General features: G+C 37.9%; 1 protein-coding gene across 1 annotated transcript in view; it reads right to left on the reverse strand.

The window, feature by feature from the left end:
- LOC124171126 (protein jim lovell) overlaps positions 1–25,013 on the reverse strand; it is a 166,233-nt gene that overhangs the window by 19,648 nt on the left and 121,572 nt on the right. The window contains exon 3 of the mRNA XM_046550263.1: positions 24,364–24,535. Within this exon, the coding sequence (XP_046406219.1) occupies positions 24,364–24,535 (172 nt within the window). The remainder of the gene's footprint in view (positions 1–24,363; positions 24,536–25,013) is intronic.

The raw sequence follows: 25,013 nt of genomic DNA on the forward strand, positions 1-25,013 counted from the left end.
AATGGAGTAGTTTTTCGCGAAATAATAGCAATAGAGGGTCCAGAGGGTGTGATACGCTCTCTGCAGCGGTGGAGTGCTAAGACGTCCCGTGTAATAGAAATGAAAGGAATGGCAGATAAGACCAAAAAATAAAGATTTTAGGTCCATCGTAATGTGGAACACTGATCTTTAGGCCATTTTATACAAAACTTATTTGCTCATGTGAGAATGTTTGTAGAGGAAAATATCGCCGTTTGAAGGAAAGCCTTGGAAATGCTTTTTCCAATATCTAAATGACTGAAAGATAATTAAAGCCTGATCTAATTTCATTCAGAAAAATTGAGATTGGATAGTTTTCTTTAGAGAGGGTAAAACCTAATGATGGTTGGCGCAAGGTGGAAGTTGTGAAGACGAGTGGAGGAATTTGAGGATCTCGACACCATGGAGGGGGAAGCTGGCTGGATCTACTCCCAGAAAATTATGAAATGGTAGCTAGATGGATAGGTATAGGTTTATTTTCTCTGGGAATCAAAATTTTAGCGCAGAAGAAGATACAAGCTACTGCCCTGTTGGATTCTTGTGGTTTACGATTTCGGTCGTTTTGTAAACGACCGTTTGTAAACGACCGTTTGTAAACGACCGTTTGTAAACGACCGTTTGTAAACGACGTTTTGTAAACGACCGAAATCACTAGAATGTACAATAACAAGGAATAATTCACAAAAGAAGACAGAGATCAACTTGAAAGTTCAATGGTACGAACTATATAATTATAATTGTACACCCATAAAAAAGAAATTGAATTACATACAAAATTAAATTTCAAACATTAAAATCAGGAAACTGAAAAATGGTCAAGGTAGTAGTATCATTATCATCTAACTATTTGCGCAATAATATAAAATATTAGCCTTTATTGGTACTTTTTAGATAACGATAATAAATTATCTAACGTTTTTCCCAATAATCTGAAATATTAGTCTTTATTGGGTACTTAGAATTTATTTGAAGAATTTTTACTTAGAGGGTAGCATATTCTATCGCTCCTCAAATGATAAGGCAATGCATTCCATGATTGAAACCTACATAAGGAATGGATTTTAATAAATGTGTTGTGTAATCGGAGGAATTAGGGTATTACCTGTACACCTACATAGGCGGATAGTGCGGGATGGTCTATTTATAAAAATGGTATGGCATTAGGAGGAGACGACCGAAAGCTGAGGTCATTCGCGTCAGAGTAAGAGATATTTTACCCTTCGTTAAGGAAGAAGGTTAATCCCAAAAGGATTAAAGAATATGTAAGTATATAATTAATATCTATATTTCATTCAATTATATCATCTGCAATAACTCTGCAATATTAGAGTGATATTTGGGAATGTTCAATTTCGATTAATCACATGACCGAACAACGTGAATAAAATGTGGCACGCAGCTAAATGGGTCAACTTTCTACAACACAATGAAAATAGGTATAAAATTATTATATTTTATAAAACTATCGTGAAATGAAAAAAATATATATAATAATATGTCAAAAAACTACTCACCCATATGGTATTGCCATGCAAAAAGGTCTTACTAGCTGATATTTTAGTTTTTTTTTTTTCAAAGGAAGGAGATACTTGGGAACTGAAATTTATATATAGTATATAGGATAGGTCAGGTTGAGAGAAACCTGGCGTTTACGTTAGGCTTCTTAACGAATTGCGTCGACGGACCAGAGTTTCGAATCCCATTCGACGTACTGAGTACTGGGTTTGAAGTACCCACTGGATAGCACTCAAGTAAGGATCAGAATAATCTCTGCCACCGCCGGGTGTCTGAAATGTGGGACTAGTTTGCGCAAAAAATTGACATTGCATACAACAGTCTTAAGATGACACGACGCTCCTCTTCTTCGTTACGAATTACTTATTCGATACATATGCGCATCATCATCAGCAGCACTGTTAAAAAATCCTACCATTGGTTTGACGCAACTCTCCATTTAATTCTCCTATCACCTAATCTTATTATACCTAAGTATTTCTTCTCTCAGGAATAGAAGGATCAACAACTTTGCTATTTCCACATGGTAATTTATTGAGACCGACCATGGTTTCGTTACAGCGTAACATTATCAAGACCTTGATAATGTTAAGCTGTAACGAAACCATGGTAGGTCTCGATAAATTACAAAGTGGAAATAGCAAAGTTGTTGATCCTTGTATTCCTACGATTATGGATTTCCACTAAGTTACGCCCGCTAATATTAATTATTTCTTCTCTATCATATCATTCTTTACCTGTTTCATACATTGTCCATCAATGCATACCTTATCGTTTTCAAATTTTCAGGTTACACGAGATAGACCTAAGTGAATGCCAAAATTGAAAAATTTTCCCCAATATTATATCAGTCGTAACATTTCTCAATTTCTCTCAGTTGTAACATTTATCCTTGGGATACAAGTAAATTTCGCCAAGGGTCCACGGCGTATATCCCTAAAATTCCTTCCTCCGCCGGGATTTGAACCCGGATCCACAGGGTGGGAAGCCAACACTCTAGCCAACAAAATAACCCGATCCCTCGATGCATCCCGGAAAAAAGACTATGTATTGCGTCAACCACTGGTAAACGCTTCCGATTAAACTTTGTGGAGCAACGATTTAGTTGGAAAATAAAATTCACCTCGTCAGGGGCGCAGCTAGGAATTAAGGCTAGGGGGGTTTCAGGCTCAACTAGTACTGGGGAGCCTGGTACACCCGCCAGGGTAAGCGGTTGGTGCGGGGGCCCTCCGCCAGAAAAAATTAAGATAAATGGTTCAAAATTTTGAGTTTTAAGGCCTTCTGAGGGATAATCTGTTATTACTCACACTATTCTATAAGCAATATTAATCCCATTAAGTAAAATAGATTTAACTTAAAAATTTATCTGAGATCTGGGGGGGGGTTTATCCCCCAAATCCCCCCTCGCTGCGCCACTGCACCTCGTAGGCTACAGGCTGACAACCTATTACCGATTGTAGCGTTCGAATCATTGCGCGCAACCACCGAAAGGCAGCACTGCCTGGAGGGAGACAGGCGGAGGACCCTTGGCGCCGGTAACGGGACCCAAAGGATTTGGCGCCCTTGGACGAAGAGTAGCGTCCCGGAGTGCACGACAGCGAGACGTGTCTGACAACACGCGAAGCTGTGATTGAATCCGTGGCCATCAGCCACTACAACTACACACACTTCCCGTGTGCTTGCATTTGTGTCGTAAAATAAACGGACATGATTTATTTGTTATATAGGACGTAGTTATTTCTCTCAAATACGAGATAATCCTCGAAGACTCTAAACCAGGGATCTCCAATTTACTAGGCCACGAGGGCCACATTCCAAGTTCCGAATAGCCCTGCGGGCCGGATAGCAAATTTGCCGATGACTGAAGTATTCGATACCAACGCCTGCTGAAGAATCCGGTGGCGTATTTATTATTTACGAACAGTTCAAGGCGACTTTGACGTGTAGTGCAGCGCTGCAATGCTCCAAGTGGCGTCTCACAGAGTTGAGCGAGAATCGCGCGCTACTTGAAACGAGTGCGCAGGCCGGATGAAAGCCCTCCGTGGGCCGGATTTGCCCGCGGGCCGTATTTTGGAGACCCCTGCTCTAAACCGATCAACACTTTGATAGTGACTTCAGTGTCGAATCTATACATGAAGAGTTCTCGGGATCGCCACCGGGTCAGGAACTGCATTACTGCCGACGTTTCGATGTCCGACTCGGCTCTAGTCCTCAGGGCTTTTGAGCTCAATACATACTCGATATATGCTCAATATATATTCAATAGGCCTGAAGACTATAGCCGAGTCGGATATCGAAACGTCAGACGGCAGTAATGCAGTTCCTGACCCAGTGGCGATCCCGAGCGGTGGCGCAGCGAGGGGGGGGATTTTGGGGGATAAACCCCCCCACCCCGCAAAGCTCAGAGAAATTTTTAAGTTTAATCCACTTTACCTAATTGGATTGATATTATTAAGAATAGTGTAAGGATTAATAAAAAATACCTCAGAAAGCCGTAAACTCACCATTTTCAACCATTTATCTTAAAATTCCGCAATTTACTAATCTCGCACCTACCGCATATCCTGGTGGGTATTCCATACCCCCACACACCCCGTATTTAGTTGCACCTTAACGCCCCCCCAGCCTTAACTCCTAGCTGCGCCCCTGATCCCGAGAACTCTTCTTACAATCTATTCGCCGGAAAAGCACCAAATATTTCGGTAGAATGCATGGTCAGTAACAAATCAGGGTGGAAAATACATGCAGACTTTTATTCACCTCCAACACGACAAGTACAAGAGATGCGTCCCCTGAAGGCAAACGTAAACGGTTACCATAAGTGTCGCCAATTAGAGGAAGATCAGAAAAATGCAACGGACTCAGTTTATGAGAAATAAGAAGAAAGCTGGAGGAAGATGATGAGGTTCACAGCTGTACGGCAGATGGCTTGCTGGAAAGAAGACATTTTACTTCTGTTTGAAGAGAATTCGGAGACAGATAATGAAGGAGGAAGGTTTTGCGACCGAAGCGGCTTCTCATGTTGCCGTGGACAAATTTCACATGGGAAATTGTACAACCGTCACGAAGGGGCAATTCCAAGTTGTTTTCACAGGGATTTTTTCACCGGGAAAAGTGGCAGGAATCCCGAGCTGTAATTTTCCTTAAAATTCGAAGGCAGAAGACATGATCTCACTGAGCCTCCAGGTGAACTGATCAGAAAAAGTGAATATGTCATCAACAAAACTACATTCACAGACATACCTTAGGCTTAAAATTAAGATTGCATGCCAGAGAGCAACTGCGCTAATGAATGGGTAAACAAATAAAAGAGATACCGGAAAAAAGAAGGCTTAGAGAAATTTACAGGAAAGTATATTTATGAAGCTGATCATCCACTATGCATTTGAGACCCAAAAATTTCACAGAATACATTATTTTGCTATTAATTTCATCACAGAGACAGGGAAAAGTAATTTTGAAACCTAAGGTCTCCGAATAGTCACTTTTTATACTGATTTCTGACGGGCCTCATGGTTTTCCACACTATGGAAACTATTAAAAACATTCGGACAAAAACTGACAAAAGTGAAAGTAAATCTCTGAAAATAGAAACTCATGTAAACTCAAGCTGTTTTAATGCATTAGCCGAGGAAAGGTAAGAAAATCCAATTAGTGTAGTTGATAATAGCTAAACGAGAAAAAAGAGCTCAGCAAAACTTTCTCTTGGAATTAGGATAAAAAATCAATAGATAATTTTATGTCTAAAGAAATTTAATTCAAAGATTGTTGCCTACTTCAAAATTCGTTAGTGCCACATTTGTCAAATTTTCATCAATCTTACGCCCCCATTCCACAGAAAAAAATTGTCCAACTATATTTATAATTCCGATGTCAATGCTTCACATCATAATATCGACGGAGGAAAACTTATCTTTAATAAAAAATCCTCATGAGGTTTTATATTATGTCAATGATTTTACTTTTGAGAACATTTTTTTCCCTTCCGCATGAAAAGGGCCTGCTATTAACCATTGGACGCCCGTCAGCTTTCAAGGTGCACGGAAAATCTTATTTACATTTCCTAAGTCTTGAACCTATTGGTGGAATAAAATTAAACCGGCCACAGCATTTTACCTTAGTTTATGAACGACTCAAGAAGCAACACACTAGATATTCTTAAGTTCTGCTACTTGAGTGGCCTATTATAGATAAATAACAACCGTTCTTCCTCGGCCAAAATATAAATAACGTCAGAAAAGAAAGCTTGTTTACTAAAGAAAATTTTCCTGGTAAAAAACAGTATTATTATTGAGACCAGGAAGAATTTCTGGAAAGTTTCTGTACGCAGTGAGCCAAAATATGGACGTGAGGCGTGAATACTAAGTTAGAATGGAATGGCCAAACTTGAAGCTGCAGAAATGTGCTTAACGATTGGGCAATAACTGAATGAGGTTCATACAGAAAGAGAATTCTTGGCAACAACTAAAATGTACAACACCAAGCTCAGTGAACAACCACTAGCAATCAAGCACAAATCTTCATGTAGATTGTTATAAAAGGAAAATTTCACGTCAAAAGATAGAGAAAAGACCAAGAACTTCATACGAAGTCATGGATGCATCAAGGGCAGGGTTTAGGACGAGATTAACAACCCCAAAACAATATCAAATATAAAACGCAGTAAAAAAGGGAGTGTGAAAATTGCATATGAACCTGTCCTCGCCAGCATTCATTTCGGATTTTAAGTATTAGGGTTACAAAATACTTGCGGTCCCTCCACACATCCACCCAACTGTTATTCAGATGGCTCGTTCTAGGTAGATTTATTATTCCATTATTAGGAAAAAATATTGTAATTCTCTTTGCATGTAGACCTCAGGGAGGGTCGTGAACACCTTTACGAACAAGCACCTTTATTTTTAGAAATTCAAAGTTCGGTACGTGACAAAATATTTCCCATAATACCTACCGAAAGAATGTACCTAATTATAACTTTTTAACCTTTAAATGGCACAATTGGGTGACACCGGGGATATTTTTGTATTGGCAATAAAAAGCATATCCACGCTCGTTGCCCTTTCAATAGCCAATGGTATGATGAGGGTACATTTTCGGCGTCATTTTCCTAATCACGTCCTAATCCTAATCCGTTCCTATTCGTCAAATATGGTAATAGTTTAGGAAGCTTGATTCTTAAGTCTACAACTACAAATAAACGTGAAAGTCAGAGAAAAATTCTTTTTAAATGAGTAACTTCTTACCTTGGAAGCCTTCGCAGCTGTTTACATATCTCTCCTGACTACGCTGGAGGTTAAAAACAAAAAAAATGCAAAAAGAAGATCTGCCGAGCATGCAATTTTTCTTGTCTCTTGTTTAAGTAAATCGGGACTAGCCGCGGTGATAACTTTTACGGAGTCATCCGCAATGCACAAATTGTGCAAAAGCAATGCACTCTCCGTAAAAGTTATTACCGCGGCTAGTCCCGGTATACATAAACAAGTCTAGAGCGAGCACCTCTTGGTGTTCAAAGTTCGGGCTTTGCTCTCCGGCTGTGGCGCCGTACGTACGACTTGGGCTGCTAGTCGCATAATATGCTCAGCAGTCCATACCACCTTGTCCGGTATAGTCCACAAATTTCCACAGGGGATAATGACGCCTCGGTAGCTTAACTGGCTATAGTACTCGGCCGGTAATCGAGGGATCCGGGTACGAATCCCGGTCAAGGCAAATGATTTTTCCTCTGTGGATTTTTCGCCCCTTCTTGTCTCTGTTTAGCATCAAGATCAGTACTGCATCGCTCTGAAGGATTATAATGCTCATAAAAATGAATAAATGCGGTGAAACTGAGACCATAGAGACATACATTTCATACAAAAGGTAGTTCTCAGGTGTTTAAAATGAAAATTATGGGGAGTTAATTAATCATTTTCACTAATAAAACTGAAGGCCTTACAAAAATAGAGAAAGAATATTTTCGGCAGCATTTTTCACAGAAAACATTAGCCGGAAAGGTATGAATCAGTAGTAAAAATCTAATAATTAAAAATATATTCTTATAATTATCCACACCAGAAAAGAGGTAGCGAAAAAATTGAAAACACCTAAGTAGCAATATTATCAGGTAGAAATAAAGCTGGAGGCCTACCTGATCTAGCGTACTCACGCTTTATAAGTTACGCGTAAGTCAAATAATAGCGCTATAGTGCTATAGGGTTATAACTATAGGGTTAAAGGTGTACTAAAGTCATAATATAAATCATATATATATTATATATATATGATTGGTGCTTTGGTTTTAGTGAAGGCAACAGTGCAATGGGAGAAAGTCACCACTAGGAAACCGCAGTCGCTATTGGCAATTTTAAGAATTATCGGTAAATTTTCTTTATTGTGTATCGTTATTTGGCATCTTTGTTTAACAGCTACTGTTTAGGAAATTTACCTTTTAATCGTTTTTTTGGTCATTTATGCAATGACCTTACGTAATTGTTTAGCCTTTTAATATTTCTGAATGCTCATGCATAAAGTCTGAACTTTCATCCTGCAATATATTCTGAAGTATATACCATTACGGATGCAGTCTATCCAATGTATCGGAGCTAAAGTTCATAGAAATATGTTCAGTAAGCCTGCTCAAATGGTAATGGTTGTCGGTGAATCAGTGGAATTCTATGCGCAGTTTTACAATATCATGGAAAATGAGTGAAAATGATGAAAATACAGTAAGCTAAAGGGAAATAAAAAATTCAAAGGTACCACTATCGAGTATGCTGCGGGCTCACTGGATTGACTTAATTTTCCATTCATCGAAAACTCGCGGTAACAACCACCTAAAGAATTTTTAATTACAGCTATATTAAAATTTAACGTTCCTAAAAAGTAGCTATTGTGCAAAGATGCCAAATAATGACACACAATAAAGAAAATTTACCGATAATTCTTGAAATTGCCAATCGCAACTACGGTTTCCTAGTGGTAAGCTTTCTCCAATCACACTGTTGGCTTCACAAAAAAACAAAGCACCAGGAAATATCTGATTTTCCACATAGTATGAAACAAGGTGACTTTTGCTTCGTCGGATTTGCAGGTAAGGAAGCAATGAGAGGTTTTACCATTCTTGAGTAGCGTATGAAACCCTGAAATTGCCATGAAAAGCCATAAAATTGTAACATCCACGGTAATACATATGCATTGAAAGTATTACACAAATCAATTGGACTTTCCGTTATGTATTCAATAATGTTAGTTCATATTTATTCATAATGGGAAATGTTTAGATCTAAGAGTTTTACTTGGAAAGCTTAAATGCACAAAATACTTGTCAGTCCTCTGGGCAACGATCATCAGTCCTTTCAAGGTCACTTATTCTTTACATATTATCCTGGGGTAACACACGTTCCTATTGAAAATCATATTTCAAGGCCAGCGTCGTGACTACGCAAATGTTGCTGGTGTTATAAAATGGTCTAATGGTTCTGTAAATTCCTGAACTAAGTTTCTCAATGAAAAAGTGTATTCCAATGAGAATATTTCAATAACGATACTGACACTTTGAGGTATAAAAAATAAAGATTAAGAGAAGTCAGCCATCAAGTTATTTATTGCTTTAGCTACGGGTTACTCCATTACTCATTAAGTATATCAGGACTGCAACGAATCAGCAAGGAGTTCAATGACTGAGATTTCCGCGATATGAAACAATAATGAAGGTATTAGACTAATAGGTAGAGATGGATGCTAATGCTTCTCCGTTCAGGGTGCCAAGTGATATGAATATTTGTTCTAAAATATACTTGTAACAGCAAAGGAAACTGCGTATCACAATTAGGTGCGTATCAAAATTAGGTGCTAATAGAAGGCTTTGGAAGCAAGAACGTTATAGAACGCAGATTTATAGACCTTTTCCCTCTCTAAATGAAATGATATAAATATCGTGGGTCTACTCTTTATCCTCTTAATTCTACTGTTTTTATCGTTCATGGTGTAGCCCAGACGCATAAAACATGTAGAACGACTTCAGAAAAATACTCCATTGATTATCCAAGGATGCATTATCTAGAGTCTATTGCCTCTATGATAGAATATATTCACACAGCCACTACAAATCACGGAATGAGAGGGACTGGACTTTCGCGGAAATGTCTGTTCACCTTAAGGCTCTTGTGCGCAAAATCAACTGCTAGATGGAGGAGTCGGCGCTAACCCGTCGTTTGCAGTCGAGTTATCCTAGCGCCACTGCAAAACAGTTCGTCATTCGTTCCCAACTCAAAAGGGATGGGGTAGGGAAATAGGGCGCAGGGTGAAAAATGAAAAATTACTCATTTTCAACCCGATTTTCTGCGAAGAATTGTTGAAGGTGTCCTCATCATTCAAAACAAGACCGGTGGTGGAGAGCTCGAATATTACTTAGTGGGCTAGAAACTGTGATAATGGCAAGGGTGCCGACTTACAAAAAATATTGGGGGGGGGGGGGGGGGGGGGCAAACCGGGGACCTTGCTCCGGTAAATTTTATAAGTAGTGAATTTTAAGTTTGTAAGCATTTTAGAAGGGTCATATGATCTACATTAGAACCCCGATCACTCGAATCTCGATATCTGGACACTCCGGGGAAAATCGACAAGCCTTAAAACATTTTTTCCCCACATCTGTAACGAATTTTTGGGGGGGCTCGGGCCCCCTTAAGCCCCATGGAGTCGGCGCCACTGGATAATGGTGCATATCTTTACAGATAACGGATATTTTGGCTCGCACCTGGTTTCGCACATGCAATTAAGCATGAGGTGTGGTGTAATGTAATTTTTGGGTCACTACAAGCATACCTACATGCAAAAATATATTTTAACAGACATTTACATAACAACGCGGAATTTGGATGGTTTTCACCGGGGCGAAATCTCAATAGGGTGGTTTCCTATAATTTTTTTATTGCCTAAATCGAAAGATTATTACTCCTGGAGTATGTATTTCACGCTCTTAGATTTTTAAATGACGATATCTATTTTTCGCTATTAAATGAAAAGTGAAAATTTCCAAGCGCGAGAAAACGCGACGGCTAAGAATGAATGCTGGGAAAAGCCCGTGTGACGTTGTTCTGGTTCCCGCTGCCGTCGTGTGAGGTGACCTTGAGGCGAGGCTTTGGGAGCCGCTACGATGCAGGCTGCTAGCAGGTAGCAGAGAACCCTACTAGCAGGTAGCGCTTGGCTTAAATAAGGATTATTATTACCCTATCAAATGAAGGAAACTTTCCGACCTTAGGCAGTTTTAATAGGTGATTATTAATAGATGTTTCCCTGAGCTCTGTGCCTCATGCATGCATTGGTAATCTCAGACGATGTAAAACTCCTATCTACTCGTATAGTAACTAGGTCCCTGAGACGTCACGTGGAGCGGAATCACATTGGCGCCAATCTGGCCTTTTTCAAATGAGGTTAAAGTTGACCATTTACGTTCGTTTAAACTGGGATTTCTAAAGCCAAATAATTTGTATAATATGAATACACTAATGGTGGGTAAGGAATCGCAATCAATGCCTTTCGTTTTCTCTGATGAAGGAAACTACCCTATTCCGACTATGCATGGAGAAATGTATGCAACCATAGCTTTTCAACAGGTATGTAATTCTTTACCAGTGAGCCTAATTGAGTAAAAAAACAGAAGTTTTCTGGCTGTTGCTTCCCCGTCGAAAAGAGTAAGCGGGCATGTTATTTCCGCCATTAAGTATGGAATGGCTGTATATCCGAACGAAAGTAAAAAGACAAGTCCGATTATGCATATTAATCTCTCAGTATACATCTGCGTTAAAAAGTTTGAATAACCTACTCGATTATGTCAATGTCAATGTTTAAAAATTACTAACAAAGCTTACACATTTTCCAGATGAATTAATTCGCTGTCCGCATTTAGAAATATGCCAATAAGTGCTACCGTGGTTCACCTCACCTTTCAATTAATTAAGAGCGTAAATGCTAAATTATAATTCAGCAAGACTCACTAATTACATTAATAAATTATCGAAAATACCTATTAGCACCATATACCTATAATGAATTGGTTATAAATCGTTACTAAAGTGTCTGAACCTCGAAAAATTCATTGGGGTTTTAAAAATGCCCATTTGAGCAACGGAAGGTGTAAAATGATTGTATTAGAAGTTACATGTTATAAATGATATAATATCAAGGTAAATCATAAAGAAATATGTGGTATTCGCTTCCCACACTAAATAAGAAAATAATGGGAAAAATACGCATATCACGTTGCATTACGTATGCATGCAATGCTTTCCTGGGCGACCATCCGCTGTGCCATCTAGCGGACGATCATGTCGTATGTGACAATAAGGTGGACAAGTTATAGCACAAACTATTTTGGAAATTTCATGGGCGTGCATGAAATTTAAAAAAATGGTCGACTTCCTTTTTAAATGACCTAATAATATCCACCCATTCTAACTTGCCTATAGTCAAAATGGTGGACTTATGAATCACGGGCGCGTTATTTACCCCTCGATCATGACAAAAATGGAATCTATACTCTGCACTTGCCACTAATTAAAATTTAAAATCACTTTACCAATAAACGAGCATAGTAAGCAAGTAACCTATACTTTATTTAGAATACAAAATTTCCACTTTTTTCAGGGGAAAAATGGATTCCTTCCGATTGCGTTCTTTTTTGTAACAGGTAAAAGGACTTCCCAACTGTATTACAAGCATCAGTTCCTTTAACTCTTCCATAAACATGTGTTAGTATAATTCTTTCTATAATCAAAGACTTGATAAATTTTTGTGATATCGAAGTTGCGATTATCTCATGGGTGGAATTTTTTATGTTCATGGACGTATTTCAGTAGACGTCGGGCATAAAATTTTGAGTTAAAAGCCGAATATAAATTAAAGCCTCCTTGCTAGTGATTATCAAGAATTGAATGATCGAATAAAATACGAAAAGAATGGTTGACATGGATGAAGATAAGGGGAATACTAATAGTGACATTGACTTGATATGGACTTATGAGGCGTCACAAATCAGTGTAGAATACAGTAGAGGGGAAAGATTCAGCGTAAGATATTTGAAGGGGGGGGGGGGGGGGGGTAAAATGGACAATTTATGGAAAATAAAACGGAAAAGGAAGATCTCGAATAAAATATGTGGAACAAGTAAAGAAAGATGTGAAAGAGAAGAAATACGTAGGCGTGAAAAGATTAGCTGATAGAAAAATTGAGTGGAGAGCTGCGTCAAACAATTCTTAGGATTGTTGACTAGTGATGATGATATTGAAAAGGTATTTCTCTAAAATCGCGCCATGGACTTCAAGGCGCATTAATATCTATATATGCCGATGTAGATGAATTTTAATTAACTGCATCGACAAAATATTCCCAGGGAAATAATTTTTTTGAGATTTTGCATACTAACAATCCCTGATTTACTTAATAACACTCGTATGCATATTTTATAGAAAATAAATCACTTATTTTCAAGTTTTTATTTCATAAAAATGAAGGAAAAAACATTTTTCTTCCCAAAAAAAACATGACAGTTCGGAAGTGGAAACATCATGAAAATGTTTTGTCATATAATACGCCACTCAATATATTTTTCAACCCAACACTTTAGTAGAATAAGCACTGCTGGAATTTTGACGTTATAAATGAAAAAAAAATACTTGATTATAAAATGTATTTCAATAGGGGTTAAAGAGAGAGAGCGATTTATAAGAGGAGAAATCAATCCTCTAATTTTATCGCTGATTTGATCCGAACCATGAGTAAGTTTGATTGCTTGTATAATGATTAGGTATATTAAAATTATGGAGATAAGTGCAGTTGATATCAGAGGCCATCACTGGGAATATTTTATAAAAAATCAAATCGAAGCGTAATTTATCTCGCAAAAGCGCCCAAGCTTATCAAATGAATGGATACATTAGATTACAGAATTGGAATAAACATAAAAAATATTGTAAATAGCTAAGTGTACAAGGCGAACTAGTAAATATTAGGAACTTTTTTGAGATAAACTCATCAGGAAAGGCGCATTGGCGGAAGAGGTGATCGCTACAATCACCTTCACGCATAAGGTTGTGCATGCGATTCCCATATAGTATTGCCGAAGCATTTTAATGCACAGGTAAACAGTATAGAACGATGGCATCGAGTGGATTTCTTTTGATTTCGAAGCAATCACACGGCTCTTACTGACAATTACTTAAGGACCTCTCCGAACCCAGTTACATTATGAATGTGGCTCTAAATACGAGTAAGGGAAATGGAAAGGTCATCAAAAATATCATCCGGTTCATCACGTACCGTCCCTTCCAAACATTTTTTTAAATGTAAGCACACAGTCAGCAGGTACGAGATCGGCAAGTGAGGCATAATTGATGCGCAACATTATTGCCGGTTTGCCAGCAAGTAAAGTTTTCCTACTTCGTTTTTATGTTGTTCAACGCATACCGACCTCTGCATAAAGCCTTGTGGTCCGATTTAATTCGGAAAGATCCAATGAGGACATCATCGGCATTCACTTCATAGTTAATTGCATCTCTTAAAAGAAGTCCTGGCTCATAGTTTGAGATAGATTCAATTATAATAGTTACAAAAGGTATTTGCAAATATATTGGTGGTGCTTAAGAAGAACAAGGGGTAAGGGGAGAGTGGTAGCACAATGGGCAGAGATTTGAGCAACTGATCGGAGGGTACCGGGATCGAATCCCGGGGCCCTCCGATTACAGTGAAGACTTTGGTCACCCCAGACCAAAATACTCGAAGTGCGAAGCGTCCCAGGGAAAGAATCTAGTCCCCCTACTCTGAATGTGTGAAACTCATATGCTTGTTGCCGAAGTACGGGATGAGCTCCACCCTCTCCTATCCAAACTAACGCTGGGGATGAATCACTGAGTGATTGAGTAAAGGTAAACACTCCCTATAAAGCTCAAATATACAAAGTGCGTCCACGAGGTTGAAGATGGTGGGTCTACCACTGAGTTTAGAGGTTTACTGTGACGTAAGCGAGGTCCACTCGTCGAATAAGCTGTTTTGCAGAAAGGAAAAATATTCTGAGGAGGTTGATCTACCCTAAAGCAAGGTAGGCTATTAATATTTTACCAAAACCTGTGAATATGCCGTGAATTGACGAAAGGAGGCCGACACAAATTATGCATCCAATCAGAGGAGAAGTTAGCAGCTCTTCTTCGTAGGAGTGGAGGAGGAGATCACAGTCGGTACAGTGACACTCGCTTCACTGCAATCGTGGTAATTTTTGCTTTAGCGACAACAGTACTACGACTCAGGGGGCAAGGGGAAAGCACCACATTATTATAATGGGTACCAGCTGCTGCTCCACTATTTTATTCCCATTTAGAAGTATGATATCACCCGTTTGAGTAAAATATTCTGGAGGTAAAATAGTTTCTCCTTTTAGCTTGTCTAAAATCCTTTTCTAACCTACGGGTCCGAATTCCTTGAGAGAGAACATCAGTCAAGTGTGGGAAATATTTTACGTCAGGAACATGAAATGTGAGAACGCTCAGTAAATCATTCTCAGCTAGATATTATTTAAATAAGCAGTAGAGAACAAATTAAAAAAGTACCTTACCGAGAAATCGGCTGAAGATATAATGAGTGGACTATACGAGGTTGCAAGCGAAGTTCTTATAAGAATAAATGTTGCCAATAAAAATCCATAGTTCTCATATGAAGTCGTAAAACTCATTTACGATAGAATAAGTATAGTAATCTGAAAAATTAAGGTCAGATTAACTAAAAGAAAGTAGGGCAGTGATTTAGTCGCAGAGTGAGATAAGCCAGAGAAATGTGGATAAAGAATATTTTCTAAGATGTAAAAATCAATTCAATAAACAAGATGTGGAGCAAAATGTCTCACGTGAAAAAGTGGAAGCTGCTCATCGGATTGTGAAGAACCACTTCAAGGAGCAGAACGCAAAATGCAATGTTATAATACGCTGGAACGGCGATCTTCTCATTAAGTATAAAGACATATTGGAGAAGGGAATCCTGGATAAGTTATACTACGGAAGTAATTCTGCAACGACAATAATAGGGTGGTTTCCTATTATTTTTTATTGCCTAAATCGAAAGATTATTACTCCTTGAGTACGCATTTCACAGTTTTAGATTTTTAATGACGATATCTATTTTTCGCGATTAAATGAAAATTTTCAAGCGCGACGGCTAAGCATGAATGCTGGGAAAAGCCCGTGTGACGTCATTCGGGTTCCCGCTGCCGCAAAGTGAGGTGACCTTAGGGCAAGGATATGTGCGCCGCTGCGATGCAGGCTGCTAGGATGTAGCAGAGTACCCTGCTGGCAGGTAGCGCTTGGCTTAAATAAGGATTATTATTACCCTATCAAACGAAGGAAACTTTCCGACCATAGGCACTTTTAATTAGTGATTATTAAGAGATGTTTCCCTGAGCTCTGTGCCTCATGCATGCATTGGTAATCTCAGACGATGTAAAACTCCTATCTACTCGTATAGAAACTAGGTCCCTGTGACGTCACGAGGAGTAGCATCGCACGGGCGCCAATCTGGCCTTTATCAAATGCGGTTAAAATTGACCATTGCCATTCATCTAAACTGGGATTTTTAAAACCAAATAATTTTTATATTATGAATACACTATTGGTGGGCTACGAATCGCAATCAGTGCCTTTCGTTTTCTTTGTTGAAGGAAACTACCCTATTGAAGACGAAAGTGACGTCGTATAGGAAGATTTGAGCTTCAATTTTAAGATCTAAATTTTACGCCCCAGCAAATTGTTTTCGGATGAATTGATCATTTATAAATGACGACATTCCTGCAAATATAAAAAATTCAGGGGATAAGATATTTAATCAGCTCTACATTGACAACGTTTAATTAACAGGCATTATAAAAGCGAGGTCGAAGACTCCAAGATGAAGATTTCATCCCTAATATCAAAAAGTGAGCGGGGAATAGTAAAGATGTTTGGACCTTTATCCTCACGACACACTCGTCGAAGATATTGACAAAAATCATCTATAGGAGAATGGAACGGAAAGAAGAGAAGTTTCTGTATGGAGACCAATTTGGATTCTGGAAAAGTATGAGCACTAGAGCAATATTTACCTTTCACCTGTTTGCATAGACGAGAATAAGGGAGGTCTAACCAACATTCTTAGCGTTTGTAGACTTAGATAGGGCTTCCAATGAGTTGGAACACAATACTGGTAGTCCCGAAAGATTCAAGTTTTATAGAAAGCTTTTTATGGAATCAAAGAGAAAACGACGCGGGTGAATATCCATCTTAAAAATTTTTCAATGTTATGATTTTCTTATGACAGAGCAGTAGTAGCAGAGACATAATGGGATATGAAGCAAATTATATCACCGATTTTTCAACTAGACTTTTAATATAAGACACGGTCTTAGGCGTTATTCTTTGGAAATGTTTCATTGTTGAATGAAATAAAATAACTTTGTTTTTATTCCACACTTTATTTTGAATAGCCATACCCGGGTTTCAGCATCTAGTGCTATCATCAGGTGATAACACTAGATGTTGAAACCTGATGTACGTATGATGTATGTATGAATCGTATGTATGTATGATGTATGTATCACCTGATGATAACACTAGATGTTGAAACCCGGGTCGTGCTACTCAAAATAAAGTGTGGAATAAAACAAAGTTATTTTATTTCAACTAGACTTTCATTGAATGTAAGTTGATGTTTTGTAATGTTTGAATAAAACATTGCAAAAACCTTAAAAAACATGTAAAACATGGCATAAAGTCATCTTTTGCGCAGAAAATCGAATTTTGTGATTGTAGGATGGACAATCTGTCCTGATTCTCAGAAAATCAGTAGTTATAAAAATCCGTCGAAAAAAGAATCCACGAGTATATGAGAGCAGGGGAAAGAAATAGATGAAGAAAGATAAGAAGATTCTGAGAATCATGGATACGAAGCAGCGAGAAGAAGAAAAAAGTTCCGGCGAAATATCAACGAAAGAGAGAGGAGGAGAAGTAGGAGTTAGCGATGAGTAAAGGGACAACGGATTTATTCCATGTCATCCATTTCATTCTTCACTCCTCCAAATTTAGTGAAGTCAGAATGAAAAATGGAAGTTAGCACACATTTTTATAAGTTTTCGCGAAGATATTCTTTGGTAATTATTTACGCTGACCAACTTGCAATTTTCGTTGCTTAAATGAGATTTGATGCGGGCGGCAGAAAATTTGGACTGTTTTGGAAATCAGTAGCGAATATAGATAATGGATAATATCTTGTGGAAGTGGCAAGATCAACTTAAGTTTAATTTAAGTGATATCACCCTTATCCGTGAAGTATGGATAAATTTCGGGCAAGCGTGGCAAAGCGTGGCCTCTGAGTCCTTTATAGCTTATTTCCGTTTTCTCACTGAAATTTGCCGTGTTTCTCGGTAAAATCATTCGCTATCACAAATTAATGCTCGTTTATAACACTAAATATTTATTACTAATTTACAAATATTTTTATTTCCATACGTTTGATTTTTGCAAAAAGATGGAATTCTGGATACAATTAACCCAATTCTCAATGAAATAACTTCGCAAAGGCCACTTTCATTTCATATTCATTTTCAATGAGTTATGCAACGTATGAAAATAACATACAGCACAGCAGTTTTGAACACAATTTTCAGTAGCGTTGTTAGAGATCAACGGATAATCTCAAGAACGGCAAAAACTATTGTACAAAAAAAATAATTTTCAGCTTGTTAATAGCTTCTAATTAGGAGGTTCCTTAAAAAGACTTCACTTTTTACCCACGTATAACATTTTCTTTTTTATTACTCAGAAAAAGTTCATAATTATTGGAGATAAGTCTAACGACACAGAAAATTGCCAAATAAAATATTCCGCTTGGATAATTGCTTTCAAAACAGAGGAGAGTATTGCGTAGAATATTCCTCCTTCAAAAAAAATTTTAACCAATATAACTGTCTCGCAAAAATTCAAGGATACCTTTCAATATAGAGCTAAATCCACAATCACTCATTTTATTAATCATTATCTAACTAAAAATTGAAAGAATTCAAATTCGAATGCATATTCAACCAAATTCTGCTATCTACATATAAGGCATTATTAAAACCTCTAAAGAATATCAATTTGTGCGCCATTAGGGATCTAAGCTGCATTAGCATGGTCTGCATTGACTTTGTGCTTATTAAGGTTACAATAGTTCATAATATATGATTTACTGCTGAAACGATTTTATCCGCATAATGTACGGCAGACGGAAGCATCACCATCCTCATTGTGGGTGCGATTGATACTAAAAAAATTTTTAGAACTTAGTAATAAAGGGTACCCTGCATGATTTTAACTTGAAAAATAAATAAACTTTTTATGCCTTCAGAACATCGCCACCAAAAGGAGAAAACTCTGAGAAAATTTCCCATCCGTAGAGTAATCATTACCTACGTCTTGAATTCCTATCCGTTTCTTCGCATGACTCATTTAGTATCGGTCAAACCTATGTGGAAGAGATTTCGAGAAAGAAAAAACTTCGGAATAAAAACCTCACATCCCTTTAGTAACATATTTAATGGCTTTGCAGGTATTTACTCTTTGTAAGAATACTTACCTCAGTAGGAAATCACTTGCTGCTTTAACATTTGTCCCCGGAAGGTATCCTTATCATATTTTAAATTTGTCTTTCCAAGGCACCCTGAATCGGAGAAAAATCTGACATTTTACGTATGGTTTTATGGTAGTTTTATCATCTGAACGGATTATAGTAAAAGAACATTCGAATCACTTTTGCCTCATGATAGCAATGAAAAACTCACAGGACATAAAGGTTGACTCCTGCGTTCAAAATAATTCGTATTCATTTCAAATGCAGAAACCACAAAAGCTAAGAAAACTCTAATTTTAACGTGTTTTTTTTAAGTCTTTCACTCGTGCGATACTTTTTAAATTAATTCTCTTTTCCTTCCTCTTTAATTGAGAACTGAATGATGTCGACAACCACTAATTAGTCCACTAGATTTAAGAAATCATTTATCTAATGTTAACACTACTTATTCAATGTGTTATACGTTTTATGATGTATTTTTCGCTAAATCAGCCAACTGCAAATGTCTTACACCCCTCTTTGGAACCAATACCACAGAGGAATAAGAAAAGGCGATCGAAAGTAGTGTAAGCTCCCGAGGAATGTTGTCAAGTACCATTCAATTACTTCAAATGCACTACTTTCACTATTCCTCATGAAAACTACAAACGCTGTTAATCTTAAAATCCAAATCAAAGTCGCTCGTTTCCCCATGGTTTATGGATTTTCATCAAAAATGTCGTTACGAAAGCTTTCATCGTTATAAACGGAACGGGTGTTTTTGAAAATGAAATTTCCATGGAATAATGCATTAATAAATTAAAATTACAAACTACAAAACGTACGATTGAATCTGCATAAATACAATATCCTCAGTATTACTGTTAGTAATGGAGGATCAAAATCTGCCGTAATAGTTCGTGGCCAATGTTAAATCTACAGAATAGCATAGCAATGCTTGGGTATTTCACGGTACTGTGATTATTTTTTGCGTACTTTTTATTGCCATCAAATTATAAGTAGTCAAAAATTGACCCAGTCATTTTCCTGGTCCGTAGTGCCCACAATTTTCACATTCATTAATGAGCAGATCAAGCTAAATACCATGCCATTTGCTTATAAAAACACGAGGCCAATATACCACTTTTATACTAAATCATTCATATTAATGCTTGAAACACGAAGAGTACTTTTAATTCTACTATCTGATGATGAAAAATACACAATAGATACATTAAAACACGGAGTAGATTATGCAACGTGGAATGGTATCAAAAGAGCTCTGCTTGCCAGGTAAAGGCAGGAAAACGTTAATTTTGGCGTAAAAGAGGAATATGTATTTACAAACATTTCAAATGTTTTCTTGAAGAACATTACGTCCCGAGGTGAAATAAAAGAAAAGAAGGAAGAGAAAACAAGCCTCGACGATAGTATATTCTAATCGAAAAACTCTACGGGAACAATAGCAAAACATGCCTTTCGGCAGATGAAATGTGCAATTTAAATGTATACTACAACGCATTCAAGAGGGTGTCGGGATTCATTCGAAAACTTTAACTCACTACTAAGATTAGAACTAGGGTCTAGGCATGAGTAGCCAGAACTCTATCCCCCTGACACCCTGCTATAACGCGTAGCCCGTTTCATTGGTCCCACATTCTTCGGCCTCTACCGAGAAGCATTTTTTAAAATACGAGGGTCGTTTAATATATAATTCCCCATATTTATTTCTCCAAAACGAGAAGGAACTGAAAGTTGTTCTTCGCAGTACTTCAATTTCAGTGTTTCTCCGCCAGGTGGACGAAGTTTCAAATAATTCCAACGATTGGCAGAGCTGTAGTGAATTTTTAAAATGACGTCTGTTAGTGATCCACCTTACTAATTGCAGAGAAATAAACGGTGGGAAATATCCATAAACGTTTGTATAGAGATTTTGCCGTGGATAGGAGCACAGTCGGAAGGAGGGCAAAGAGAGTGAAGGCGTCAGAAAGAGCAATAACTCAACTCCAAGATCTGCCGCGTTCCGAGCGTCCTGTCCGTGCCACCACTCCAGACATGGTGAGGCGCGTGGATGTCATTATTCGTACCGACCGCCACATCACAGTGCAACAATTGGCCTCTCAACTGTCAGTCAGCAGTGGAAGTGCGTGTAAAATGATTGAGGCTCTCGGATATTCAAAAGTTTTCGCAAAATGGGTCCCAAGAAGTCTCACAGCAGAACACAAAATGCAAAGGAAAATCATGTCATCAGATTTATTGGAGAGGTTTGATACTGAGGGGAAAGCGTATCTGTCCCGGATTGTGACGGGTGATGAAACCTGGGTGCACCACTTTGAGCCGGAAATCAAAAGACAGTCAATGGAATGGCACCATTCTCAGTCACCAAGAAAGAAAAAATTCAAGAGAGCCCCGTCTGCTGTAAAATTCATGATTACGGTTTTTTGGGACGGTGAAGGGGTCACTCTCGTTGATGTGGCGCCAAGAGGGACAACCATTAATTCCGAAGCATGCGTAAAGATCCTGGACAAACTCAAGAATCGTTTTCGGCGCGTTAGGCATGACAAGAATCCGGCTGAAATCCTGATTCTGTACGATAACGCACGCCTACACACATCTCAGAGCTCGGGAACACCTTACCAAATTGGGTTGGACTACATAGCCCCATCAGCGCATACAGCCCAGATCTAGCACCATCAGACTTCCATCTCTTAGGACCTCTTAAAGACAATTTGCGTGGAAGACACTCGATGATGACGAGAGCGTCATTCAAGCGGTAAAAACATGGCTTCGCGCACAGGACAAGAGTTGGTACCGGCAAGGAATACAGGCACTTTGTGACACGGGTAAAAAAAAGGATCTTAATACAGGCACTTGTTTCACGCTGGCGTAAAACCTTAAGAGTTGATGGAGACTATGTTGAAAAAAAGTACGTGTAGAAGAAAATGCAGCCATTTCGTCTCCAAAATGTAACACTTTTGCATAAACAGTTTCTGAGAAAAAATATGGGGCATTATATATTGAACGACCCTCGTATTTGCAAGATATGCCACGTACAAATTAATACAGCCAAATTGATAAGTGTAATACATAAAACGTACGCAATTTAGTTACAGGGGAGAATTAACCGGAAGATAGAAAAATTTCATAAATTCTGAATCCTCGCCGACCAATGTGAAGGGAAAAAACAAGCAATCGGAAAGGTTACAGGTCATGGTATGATTTGAATAATTAAAACCAACTCCCTAGAAAACGATAAATTCGCACAAGAGATAAATAAAAAAATATTGAGATGGGGAAAATCACCAATGGATAATTTTCTGCAGTCTAAGCTAAAAGGGAGATGGCACTGGCACTATAAATCTAATTATTAAGTTCATTAAATAGTCGAAAGAGCACAAGATAAAATAAATATTTTTTGTGTCGATGCTGAGCGTGTGGCCTGAAGAATCTTTTAAAAATAAGGTTTAACTTTATCCAGACAAGTATTTATATCATTGACCAAACCCTCGAGATCTTTAAAACAGAAATACGACAAAAGAAAAATTAAATCAGTCCTTACATACACGAGAATCCACAGTTGGGGATGGTTGAATAAAGATTGACGAAAGTATCCATGAAATTCAATGAGTTGAATGGATGCATAACAGCATGTTTACAGTGCATGCAAGATAATGAAGGCTTTAGGGACATCGATGTTGGGTAAACGAAGCAAGGAAGTGGCTAACAGCGTAGTGAAAATCTACAGTGGAAAACGGAAAAATAATGAGTTGCCACGAAAAGAATAAAGGAGGAATTTGGAAGACATACAGTACTAGGAATGTGCGAAGATGCAAATAATAGGAGAGCATTTACGTAAATTCATGCATTATCCAAGGGATACTTGAATGTAAACGTGACAGATAGGTTGGCTCCTGTTACTTAAAAATTAAATGAGTGCGAAACATTGAGGCACCACATTTTTTACAGGGATGGTCTTTTCAGACTGATCATAGTCGTAAATGGGGACTGGTAACCATTTTAGTTATCTTTATTTCCTCTTAACGGCGACTGATATTCCAAAGTGTACCCGGAAGGAGCATAGTGTACCACTCAAAGTTTGGTGAGGGGAGGGGGTGAAATATGATACTTGAGGTGGTAGAAATAAAGTAATACAATTTGTTAGCAAAATATCAGTATTATGGAACGAAGAGTGCTACCATTAGATTATAAATACACATATAATATTTTCATACTCTTTTCTTACGGGATTGCAGTCGTCAGGTTTGGATGTGGTGTGGGAAGTCCTCCTTGGGATCCGTCACCAATTTATGCAACTGTCAATTGTGATAGAGTGTGAGCATTAAACTTCTCTACTTCTCCAGCCATTTGCGGTCTAAATCCTTGAGCAGATAAGTTGATGACGTCACGAATTCCTGCGAAGCGGGACACCACGCCTCAGGTACTCCTAGGCCTCGCGTACCGGCTTCGCATGTTTCGTTGTCGTTAACACACAAGGGATTCTGTCTCTCGGTGAAAGTTTCTCTCCGAACAAATAAATTAACCAGAACTCTAATGACGTCAACAACTCATGAAAAGAGGGAACTAAATTTCACATGTCCTATTGTATACTAACGAGAGAATAGCTGAATGGAGAAGATTTTGCCTTCGTCGTAACTTATCTTTTCCTTCCATCAATGCGAATTCTTTCACGTTAAGCCGTAGGATTTTGATTGTCCCTAAGCGCCTCTTAACAGGAGATCACGGCAAAAACCCAGGTCTAGCCGAGGAGTATTCCAGAGCCGGGTAGCATGAAATAACCAATGCATTGTTTAGTGATGTACTACAAAATAAAATAATTGTATGTACTTGAAGATATCACGAAGAATTAATGAGTGGCTAATAGAGTTTTAATGACAACTAAGATCTTAGGTGCAATAAAAACAATTATTAAGCTCCATAAACTCGGCAAAATTTTGTTAGCATGTGGATGTATTCGTTTTTGAAGAGCAAAATAAATATAGTGGGCCCAAATAACTACTGAACCACTGGTAGTCATATTCCGGCGTTCTGTTGAAGGTATTATAAATTATGCTGTATATTATTCCTCGTTAGATGCCTTATAGTCTAGCACATTTCTAATCGAAAAAAACAAACAAATTCATGATGGCTTATCAACGTAGGAAGTGAAATGATGTACGCAAAAATGTATTCAATGTTCCGTAATAAGATGTCTACACGGAATAAGCCACACAAATACGATAAATAAATTCTTACCTGTAGTGATTCGGCAGCCTTTATTAACGAGGTGAGATGTTCTTGAGCAACACTTATCTCGCCTTTGTACATGAAGTCAACAATTCCTTGAACTTCCCATCTTCTGAGATCTTTTAATATGATAACAGGATGCTTGCAGGGGTTTTCCGAAAATATCCTCTGGAAAAAGGGACTGAAAAAGAAATGCATCAAATTAGGATTCATCCCGCAAGTAAGAAAATATTTAATATTAAACACAATTTTCTAACTTGCCAAGGCAAACATAGGGGTTTAGACTTATCGCAATAATGCAATTAAATATGTGGCACACCTTCCTCATAGCATTAAATTGTACAGCATGAAATCAGATAGAGCTTAGAGTAAGTAAATCAATCACTCAATCCAGAATGCAGCCTTAAATAACGTTATTTGAACAGCCAAATATTAAAAAAAATCGATTATAAATAAATTGAGTCACCAAAGCCTCGCATTTGGTCCAGGAAACAAATGTGCCAATCCAAAACTTACTCTAACATAAACATTCCTATCTCTTTTGCTGCATCTATTTCTTTTAATGACAACAATGTCTAAATTACAATGATCTCACTGGAGATAAAAAGAGTAATGCGTTTGCAAAAAGTTCCATGCAATTAATAATGTGAATTTAAAGA

The sequence above is a fragment of the Ischnura elegans genome, chromosome X (genome assembly GCF_921293095.1).
Source record: "Ischnura elegans chromosome X, ioIscEleg1.1, whole genome shotgun sequence".
Taxonomy (NCBI): domain Eukaryota; kingdom Metazoa; phylum Arthropoda; class Insecta; order Odonata; family Coenagrionidae; genus Ischnura; species Ischnura elegans.